This window comes from Lonchura striata, chromosome 5 (assembly GCF_046129695.1).
Source record: "Lonchura striata isolate bLonStr1 chromosome 5, bLonStr1.mat, whole genome shotgun sequence".
Lineage (NCBI taxonomy): Eukaryota > Metazoa > Chordata > Aves > Passeriformes > Estrildidae > Lonchura > Lonchura striata.
Genome location: NC_134607.1, coordinates 38,309,200 through 38,320,042, shown reverse-complemented (window position 1 = coordinate 38,320,042; position 10,843 = coordinate 38,309,200). Strand labels below are relative to the sequence as shown.

The 10,843-nt window shown below is 37.6% G+C and overlaps 1 protein-coding gene across 1 annotated transcript in view; it reads right to left on the bottom strand.

The window, feature by feature from the left end:
* Positions 1-5,481: 5,481 nt before the first annotated feature.
* CNTN1 (contactin 1) overlaps positions 5,482-10,843 on the bottom strand; it is a 206,440-nt gene continuing 201,078 nt past the window's right edge. Inside the window, exon 25 of the mRNA XM_021545291.3 lies at positions 5,482-8,046. Coding sequence (XP_021400966.1) covers positions 7,967-8,046 — 80 coding nt within the window. The 3' untranslated portion in view covers positions 5,482-7,966. The remainder of the gene's footprint in view (positions 8,047-10,843) is intronic.

Below are 10,843 nucleotides of genomic sequence, written 5' to 3'. Positions count from 1 at the left end.
AAGAAATTAGTCTTGTACTTGTAGGTGGAACACTGGTCACAAAATGTGGAAAGGCTTCCATGACAACTCTTACACTACCCTGAGCCAAACTGAAGGTTTTTCTTCTTAGTGACTGCTAGAAATCAACTGTTTTCTTATGACCCTGAGCCACCAGGTCTAGTGGAAAGTGTCTCTGCTCACAAAGCAGGGTTGGAACTAGGTGATCTTTAAGGTCACTTCCAACCCAAGACATCCTATGATTCTATGATCATACTTTATTGTTTAAAGAGTATATTGCCACTGCTCTTTGTGCTGTGTTTTACAGGCACATAAGCATGAAACACTTTGTGAGCTTAATCATTATTACACCTAATGATAAGCACTTAGAAATAGTTTATTAACATCTGGCAGTCATCAGCTTGTAATGAGAGTTAATTTTAATATCTCCATTACAGATTATTACTTTTTGATGCTTAATGGACAGAAACATTAGCATCCATAATTTAAAGATTTTTTCAACATCTTAATTCTAAATATTTTCCTTATTTTTTTTATAAGTGAGTTACTTTTTCTTTGTGGTTGAGCACACACTTTGCACAGTAAAAATAACAGAGGCTTCCTGGTATGAGCCAAATGAAGTAAAAAATAATCAAAGATATTTTAAATAGGTATTGTCAAAAAATCACATAATGCTTTTTCATGTGTCCTTAATGAAACGTACATTTGATTTATCTAGATTTTGCTTGCAGTTATACCAGAGAGAAGCAGGGGAATTTTATATTCAGTATTGCTACAATTTAGTCCCTTTGCATAGTTCTTTCAGTGGTTTGGATACACTTACAGGTCCTGTCAGTATCTACTCATGGGATGAAGAGCTGCAAGACATAATTATTTTTTTCATATTTATCCTAAGAAATCATCAGAGAACACTAGGCCAGTGAAAAACTATTATTAAGTAAATCAGGAATATGGAAATCAGAAAAGATGCCATGACTTTCTACAAATAAACATGAAAAGGGAAAAGCTTAAAATAATGATCATATATATATTTATCATTTTAGAAACGGATCTACTAGATGCAAGATCTCCCATTGCCATTTTACAAATGTTCTTTCTCGTGAGATTTTTTTCATTCCATGTGTACTTGCATTTTAAAGGTCAGAAACAGAGTTAACTTCCCTGGAGTTTGATTTTGTATACTAATTCTCAATAGACATCACAGCTTTTGGCATAACATCAACATTATTGTAGTTTATATGCAGTTATTCTCACAGTAGGTTCTAGTTCATTAATTTCTGAGAAGCTAATACTGTCAACAAGACTTTGCTTTTTGAATGCTATCATTAGAAATAATCTTTTTACTTATCAGTTTGTTATTTCTCCAGTGGCGTACTCCACAGTTGTAACTCCTTCCTTTCAGCTGCCCTGAGGTTCCTCTGTGCTAGGATGGCACAAATTCATTCTCTCTTGAGCAGACATTCCACAGGATTTTACTTTTGGTATAATAAGGTTCAAGTATTTAACTGATAATCAAAATTTTCCAGCATTCCAAGGTCCTGAATGCTGGTTAAAAAAAACCGAAATCACATATGTTGACAACCTTCCTTGGAGCACACAGTCTCCCGCAGTTTCCTTTATAGCCCTAGAAGGTTGCCAGCCACCCAGGTGTTCCCACCTAGCTTCAGCAACAAGCACAGCTGAGGGGAGCTCTGCTTGCCACAAGAAAAGGTGAGGGTGATCAGCCTGTCTCAGAGCTAAAAGGCTCACTGAAGCCTGCCTGGCTGGCTCCTCAGACATAGTGCTGGTCATAGAGGGCACCTGAGTTGGGGTAGAGTAAGTTGTCCATGGCATGTAAATCCTTTACTGATGAAAACACCTTGTTTTCACACAAAGTCAAACTTAAGTATATTCCTCCCCATTCTGCTATGCTGTATGTTAGAATAAATGCTGGCATCCAAATATCTATCATGTTAATTATGAAACAAGATAAAAGAGAAAGAAAGGAAGAAAGACTGGCTAAGTACTTTGGTCATGCAAATATCCATTTTTGTTTATTTTTGCTGAAAGGCTGAGTGCTGGGAGAGCACTGGCCAGAAGCCACCAGGTTATCAAATTGCAGCAAGGACATCCTGGAAGATGCCAAGTTAGGAAATAAACTGTGTTAACTAAGTTCATGCCCCCTGTACCCAGTGTTCCTGACAGTGTGAAGGCTTCTAGCTTGCTCAGTACTGATTAGAAAAAGACCAAGCCAGTGATTATGCTGTTTCTACATTTAAAAAATCCTGTTTTCCTGCCTCCTGGAATCAATAACCCCCTAAGGAACAGGTTCTTCTGTTGTATGCCAACACACAGTTACTAACAGTGAAAATTAATGCTATTTTCTAAGTCATTTGTATTAGCACCTTTGGCTCAGTCTTGAGTGTTTAAATTGTTGATTCCTTCCTTACTTACACAGAACTGTTATACTCTCTTCTCCTGTACTGCTGTCTAAGTCATCACTTCTGCAGCATCACACAAGTCAGAGCTGTAGGCTGATGATAGAAACCTTTGCTGAGCAGAACCCAGTGGAGTAATTTGGTGTGCACTTCCTTGGCTCTCAGAGCACAAAGTTTAACCTGTCTGTATAAAAGCTGCCACAAAAAAACTGCAGAGCTACTCTCTATTGTTTTAGGGGATTTTTGCTTGAGGTGTTAATTTTTGTCAGATTATGTTACAATGCCAGTGCATGCTTTAACCTACTTGCACAAGACTCACATATATAAATACACTCACCCTCTGTAGACCCTTTTGTATCATTCCATCACGAGCTCTTTACTGGGGATAAATCAGGTGCTGAAGCTGGCTGAAGAGTCTTGTGATTTGATGACAGAGGAGACATCATCTTGGCTTTGGCACGCACATCAGAGGCATGCAGGGGTGCTTTGGTGCTCTGTTGCTCTGTCAGAGGAAGGTCAGAGGAGCACAGTGGAGAACTGTCTGATTTTCAGCAGCTCCTTGAGCTGCAGGTAGATCCACAGGGAGTCTGATATGCATTGTTCTGTCAGAGTACAGTTAAATAAGGATCCATATTAACTGCTTCAGCCCTGTCACAGAGATTTGACAGATGCTTATTTCTCAAGATCTACCTTCTGGGCAGAGAAAACAATATATGACTTAATGAATATTATTGGCTTATCATAGACTCACAAGACAAATAGTAGCAGTTTAATGTTGAAGCATAAAAGATGGCTCTGCAAAAGCCTCACCAGAGAACCTTTCCCTAAAGCCCTGTGGCATGTCTCCACTCCCTTTTAAATTGCAGATAGAGATAAATTAGTAAGGACTAAGCTTTTGAGGAATCTACAGTAACCCTGAAGATTTTAAACTGAAATAACAAACCCAACATGCAACTGGTAGTGCCAGTCCTGGGACACAGACTCCTCCACTGCTAAGTGGTTGCCAGGGGCTCTGGCATGGCTCAGGGCTGTGCTATCTGAAAATCAGTCCTGGGAGGAGCTCTGGCCATGAGCAGTGTCTCATGAATGGTGTGGGTAGTACAAGATTTGAGCAGCTTGGAAACACCATTTGATTCCACCAGTCCAATTCACCTATCATGTCCCATGAGTGCTACCACACTGCAGGGCAGCCCTTCATAGAGACCTATCTGGATGGGAGGAATTCCCTGAGTTTAGTGCCTCAGGGAATTTGGTATTTTTTTAATGTGTTTCTCCCCGTGAGAATAAGAAATGAATGTCAATATGCAGCTAGCACAGTTCTTGGCATGTGGGTCCAAGTTGCTGTGCACTCCCAAAGGCTTTCACTTCAGGTCTCACTGGATGTTGAAATCCTCCCTGTTCACATAATATGGACCTTTATGCTGGAAGATATTTGCTTCTCTCCTCCCATTGAGAATTCAGTGGTTTGTGCTGGCTGTATATTTTCTGAGGCCAGGGTGCTATTTCCATGTCTGGAGAGAGGCTTTCTGCTCTGAGGACAACAGCTCTTGCCTGTGTGCTCTCCACTGCCCTGGGTCACACCATCTGGGTATTTCTTGAAGGATTTAAGATCAACCCACAGTCAGGCAATAGCTGCTGGTGCCATTCACCCCTACAGTGTGTGCCCACTTGGAACTGCGTGCCACAAAAAAAGATCTAAATTTGGCTGGAGCTGGACCATCTCAGTGCAGTGGAAACACTTCTCTATGTGCTGCTTTCTGCAGGCATCAAATAACTGAAGGACAGAGGTGACACAGGTAAATAGCTGTACAATGACAGCCACGAGGAGGGGATGATGCCCAGTCAGTATCTTTGTATTCTCTGTTTGGATTTGTCTTTTTGCCAGCAGATGATATTACATACTGTCACGTCTGCTGCCTGCTGTGAGAGAAATAAATTACGTCATACCTTTTTGTGAAGCAGACGGTGGCTGTGACAACACAGTAAAAGACCAAAAGCATCAGGTGTTAAAGATACTATTAGATTATTTAAATGTAGACCAGAAGAATCCAATCATCAGGGCCCAGCAGAGGTTTCCTGTTGAAGTCACCACCTAAATCATAAGCTTTTAAAGCATTCTGGAGAATAAAAATTGGCATAACTTCCAGTGTCATTCATGAATCAAGAGAATAAATCAGAGTTAAGGCCAACTAAGATGAAGGAGGTACATTTCAAGTGTCTTTTCATTATGTTCTTTAGACTTGGTTAATTGGCATGAAAGTAAATTTTGAAAACAAGAAGAATTTTTAAATGGCCAAACAAAAGGAATTGGTGGTAGAAAAAATAAAAAAAAAAAAAAGTGGATCATCTCTGGAAGAAATGGAGAAGGGTGCAGAAGGAGTTGGGAAGGCACAGCTGTGACAGCTAACCCCAAAGGGATATCTCAGACCATATGATACCACCCTCAGCATATAGAGCTGGGGGAAGATGAAGGGAGTGGGGAACATTAGAAGTGATGGCATTTGTCTCCCCAGTCACTTACCCATGCTGTATCCCTGTTTTCCTGGAGATGGCTGAACACCTGACTGCCCATGGAAAGTGGTGAATGAATCCTTCGTTTTGCTTTGCATCTGTGCATGGCTTTTGTTTTTCCTACTAAACTGTCTTTATCTCAATCCATGAGCTTTCTCACTTTTACTCTTCTGATTTTCTCTCCCCTCATGATCAGATAGTGAATGAATAGTGACAGCTTTGTGGGGCACAGTTGGTGGCTGGGGTTAAATCATGACATATATCTACTAGAATAGAAAATGTTACCTGAAAAAATACTCTCTTTAGTTATCTCTTGCTTCCAAAAGTGCTGAAAAGCCCTCAGAATGCTCTCTCTTACTGATTTTAGGAAAGTCTTTCTACCTGTATCACCTATAATCAAAGCAAATAATGCAGAAAAGCTCTTAAAATCCAGCAATAGTCACAGGAAGGCAGGGCAGGGATACACAGGACTTCATTCTATCCACATCTTTACTATCACAAATGACCACAATTCTGTTATGAAATTAGAAAGCTCCAATTCAAAAGACAATTATAATACTTTGAGTAACATTAATACATTTATTTAATTGTCATTTACTTTTCATTCATAAAAAGGACAAAGCACAGTCCTGTTCTACTCATTTGAAAAGAAAAGATAAAAAGTAACTAAAAAACCAGTTCAATATTCATCAGTATCAAATAATAGCAATATCAATTTTCCTGAAATATAAGGAAACAACAAATATGTCTATCTATATAAACTTTAATTAAGAACCTTGCATTTTAAAGCAGATGATACATTAGTTAGTTTTTCTTGACAACAATTTGAAGCTAAAGGTCCCAGTCAAATTTACACAATTATGTGAAACAGAAAAGTCTCCAACTATCAGATCAGTGTGTGACACCTACCTCATCCATGTTGCTGATTTAAAAAAAGAGAAGTGGCTTTCCTTCCCAGATAGTTTCCATGCAAAAATGAGAGTTTTGCTTACACCATGTATTAGAAAAGTAAAAGGCAATCATGCATTTGGCAAAAGATGTACTTGTGGTTGTATATTATATAAAAATGAGTCATACTGCAAAAGAACAAAACCAAATGAAGCACAATAAAACACATTTTTTTGTACAGAAGGCTTACAGCATATAAGTCTCTTATGTATGAAGACAGCTCATTGCTCTTTCAAATAATTATACAATTTATGAAACTCAGTTGTGTTTGACACTTTGACATTCCTCTATAGGGGAGTATCACTTTTGCCTATTTAAAAAATTTTAATCTCGTAACAAATAGTTAAAATTAAACTAAAACCATATTATTGATATTTATTAATGAAGACTCTACACTTTTACATGTAAATATATAGTACAAAATTATACAAATAAAAGAAAGGGGTGTAAATTATTAATAGACCTAACCTTGCTTCATGTAAATATTATTATGGAATTCTACAGTATCAGTTCTAAAAAGATAAAATCTATTTCTAAGTAGCTAGCAAGGTTGTGCTAATAAAATATGATTCAAAGCTTATAATTCTTGAAGCATCAGACATTGCACTATTACTTAAGCCAGCTGATTCAACATCACTGTGTTTCTTCATCATTCACACTCAAACTATTCCCAGCATACCATGGAAAATGAAAGGAATGTGCATTTCCTTAACAACTTAAAAAACCCCAAACAAACCAACAAAGAAACCCAGCACTGAAACACTCTAGACACAGTCAGAACAAAAACATTCTCTATCTCTAATAGATTCCCATTTTGAAAAGGCCATAGTAAACATGTAGCTTTGACTAACAGTTGGGATCTGACTTTCACGTACTAACACACAGTTGGATCACCCAGTACTCTGTCAAATAGAGAAATGGTGTCATAACTTTAAAACTCTTATTTACAACACTATGAACATTAGAATAATATCAAGTTCTTGAAAAAGCATATAGTTCGCCCAAATGTACGCCTTCAATACAGGAAGGTAACACCTGGTGTCTGCAGCATAAAAATGTAAATATAATAATTTTTTTACTGTGCTACTCTGCTTTTGCCATTTATTGTATATCTTTTTTTTATATTTTAAATCTTTTCACTTTAAAAAATAACATACGTTTCCTACCATTTCATGGTCCACTTGGCTGATCTTAGCATGGACTTCATCTCCAAACTCGTAAGTGTTATATTGCTACCTTAATAACAACAATAGGAATAAGACTAACTCAAAACCAATACATTACGCTGCTTCCCTGAAAGCTGACATTTGACTCCCAAAACCAGCAACAAGTACCATAACAAAATTTTTAACAGAATTCTTTTAAGAAAAGAGAATAATAATCTTGGGTCAGTGAAACACAGGTAAATTCCTTTAAGCTGAGCATGATATCCATGTCTCAGGTGTTCTGAACATATTTAAAACAAAAAAATCTTTATCACTGACTTTTATATCAATTCCTTCAAATTCTATCCAATAACGTCAAGAAATCTAGCTCTAAATAATTAAATGTTTTTGCTTTGACTGTCTCCCTAAAAACCAGTAATCCCAATAAATGGTGATGGGGCTATTCAAAAATATGCAGTACACAAAACATATAGGATAGTACAGACAGACGTAGTACTCTTACATTTATCACATACAATCAACATTTCAATCTCTATTATTAATTTCACAATTTGTTATTCAAGTTAAAGCACCTACGTATGGTGATTTTACTTTCACTGTACAGCCTATGTTATTGGGTTTTAACACTGTAACTTGCCCCATTGGACCGAATCATGCAACTGTCACAGATCAGCATAAGTGTTTTATAAGGCATATTGGAACAAGTTAAAAATATTTCTTAGCCATTCAAAAGTTGATTTACTTTATGAAGGAGTTCCTGGATGCCTCAGTCCTCTCAAAGTTCATAGGAAATTGGTAGGGTAATTCTTTTTAAAGTGTAATTTATTTGGCTTAGGATGGTGACACAGGAATCAAAAAGAATCGTGGTCCTCATCATCAAAGGGAGTCCTTTGTGTTATGTGGAGGACAAGGTGAATCCAGCTACATTCAGAATCCCGCACAGGCAAGGACACCCAGGGCAGGCACCACCAGGACCAGGAGCAGAGTTGGTACTCCAACAGCGGCACCTGTGCATCAAACAGAAACAACACAGCATTGGTCTTACTCAGTCTTACTTCAGCACTACTTGCAATGGGGGAAAGATCCTGAAGTCCAGAGTATGGAGGCTGGAAGCCAGCTTGTATAGCTCAACATGGCCCCTACCTATATGAATAATCTGAAATGGACAAAGTGACTTGTTACAGTAGGGTGGAGGACTCACTCTTTTGTTCTGCAATAGTTGCATGTTTATGCAGCATGTTTATACAAGAAACAAGGCCATTTAGGACACATCAGTGTATTTGGATTTGGCCAGTCTGACAAGCCAGGAGGTTATTATACCAGGAGGCAATAGGTCAAAATAAATATTTAAGTATGTAAAAACAAAATTAATGGAGTCTTTGAAATGTGACAAAGCAAAGAGACACCTTTGGAAATGTTAATGTTCATATGAACAGCAATAATCTGAGAGATGTCAAAGAGCCTGGTCCGTTTGTTTACCTGCCAGACTACAAAGTCCAGATGGCCAACTTCTAGCAGTGTGGCATTTATGTCTGTTAAAAGTCACAAGGGTATTTCTTAAACAAATATTTTGAGACATAAAATATTAATCTTGCAAACTTTACATGACTCGCCCTGGCAAACAGAAAAAGGAATTGCTATTGTTTTGTGTTGTGATGGTCCAGCTCCCTGTTAAGAAGCAACTATATGAGAAAACAACTCAGCCAAACTGTGCCTGGCTGCCAGTCCTGGAGATGGGCCAATGGAGCCTGAGAACTGGCTATTCTTTTATCCCAGGGAGGGCTTGCCTATATCAGGATGGTAGATGGGCAGTGCAGAACCCAGTTTACTGCTGTTGAACACTTAGCAGAGAATGCTTGCAGCTGGTGCTGACGGTCCTGAGGCACTGCTGGAACAGGCCCACTGGACAGCTCTTCAGAAATTGTTAAATGAAGAAACACCATACTCAGAAGGTAAAGCACAAACTGAGCAGCAGAGATTTCAGCAGGCATAAAACCAAGCTCAGCATGACAAACTGTGAAAGTACAAGGGTATATTTATCTTATTTTTAGTGATTTATGAGGCATATTAAAATTTAAATTTTATTCTTAAATATCAGAGTAGAAGTTCTTAATGAATGAAGCCTTAGGGGGGAAAAAAACCAGGTTTTGTGTTTAAGAATATCCACAGAAAATGTATTCTGCTTTTGTCAGACCAGGATAGTGCAGTTAGAAGACAAATAAATATTTTGAATGCTTCAAATGGAGAAAAATAAGACAAAAAGTTTGCTGAGTAAAGTTGAATGATGTGTAAGTATGAGGAAACATCTGTTTGCATGTTGTTATTCTACAAAGAAAAAGGAGTAATAAATCTTCCTCTGAGATGTGCTTACTGGCTCCAGAATAATTAGCAATTCATCTATAATAGTGGTTCCTTACAAGGTTTAGGCACTGTTGCAGAGCTATATTTACCAGTTTTCTTAAATAAAGAAGTCTTATCCTTGGACAGCACATTAACAGAACATTAGCAGGATAAATGCACATTGAACAGATAATCTTTTTCTTTCTTGTTAGATTACTAACGTACATGTAAGGATCCATACTTTACTGGAAACACTATTTGCCATGGCATGACATCTAGTACACTTCTGCGGCTCATCAATGAAAGTTAAGAAAAGTTTTGCCTAAGAACAGACTACAGGATTTAATTCTGTGCAGTAATGCAATTGTGATTTGTCAGTTTCAGCAACCTCTAAAAGCTAGAGAAATGCCAGATAAAGACTTAATGGATGTGGACAAATAAACACATAGATGTAAATTAAAAGAGAAGGATTATTAAGCTCCCTCTGAAGTCTGGCCAGGTCTGAGCTGGATGTATGTAGTGCCTAATGATTCTTTCTCTCCTCTGTGTTAAAATGTGTGATCTCTCCTTTCAACCAGCATTTTATGGGTCCAGTGTGCAAGCAATTGCAAACTAAAGCCATCAAAATCAGTGTCAAAACCAAATCAGCATTACATGACCCAACTACCATTCTAATGCACCATGTGTGAACTTAATATCAAGAGTCCTCATTTATTTTAAGTAAACAAAACATCTGCCCTTAAATTTGGCTGGTTTTGTTTTGTTTGTTTTTTTTAATGATTTTGGTTTGGGTTTTTTTGGTTTTGTTTTTGGTTTTGTTTTGTTTTGGGTACTTTTGGTTTTTTTGATTGGTCTGGTTTAGTTTTTGGGGTTGTTTTTTGGTGGAGGGTTTTCTTTTTTTTTTTGTTCTTTTTTTTTTTCCCCAACAGTCCCAAGCAAAATAGTAAAATCTTGCACAGGCTTTACTACTGTCTGGTACAGAATTACTGTAGTAGATATTTTTAAGTTTAGGACTAATCTATCTATAGAAATGCATAGCCACAATGTAGCTTAACATCAAATAAATCTCTATGGGATGCATGCAGTTAACCTAACTTTTTTTCTGTCTCCTATTCTCAGGAGCCTTTCTCACACAAGTGGTTGTTCATCTGTCTGAGTAAATGAAAAGAAGAACTGCTGGATGGCTTTACCTTCAGCAAGATCTTTATGTATCACAGGAACTCCTTCTAAAGTCCCAGTAATCCACAGCTTTCTATTAGTATTATAAATTCCCTGTTGCCATTTCAATCACATAACTTTCAGGATGAAACTTTCACACCTCTGAAAGGAGATCCTAAATATTACTGCCATCTTGAACAGTATGCAACAGTCTTCCAAACATACCCAAAAGAAATAAAATCAATGCCTAAATGATTAAACCAGTTCAGATTTTGATGTATTTCTTAAGGCTTTGTGACAATTTGT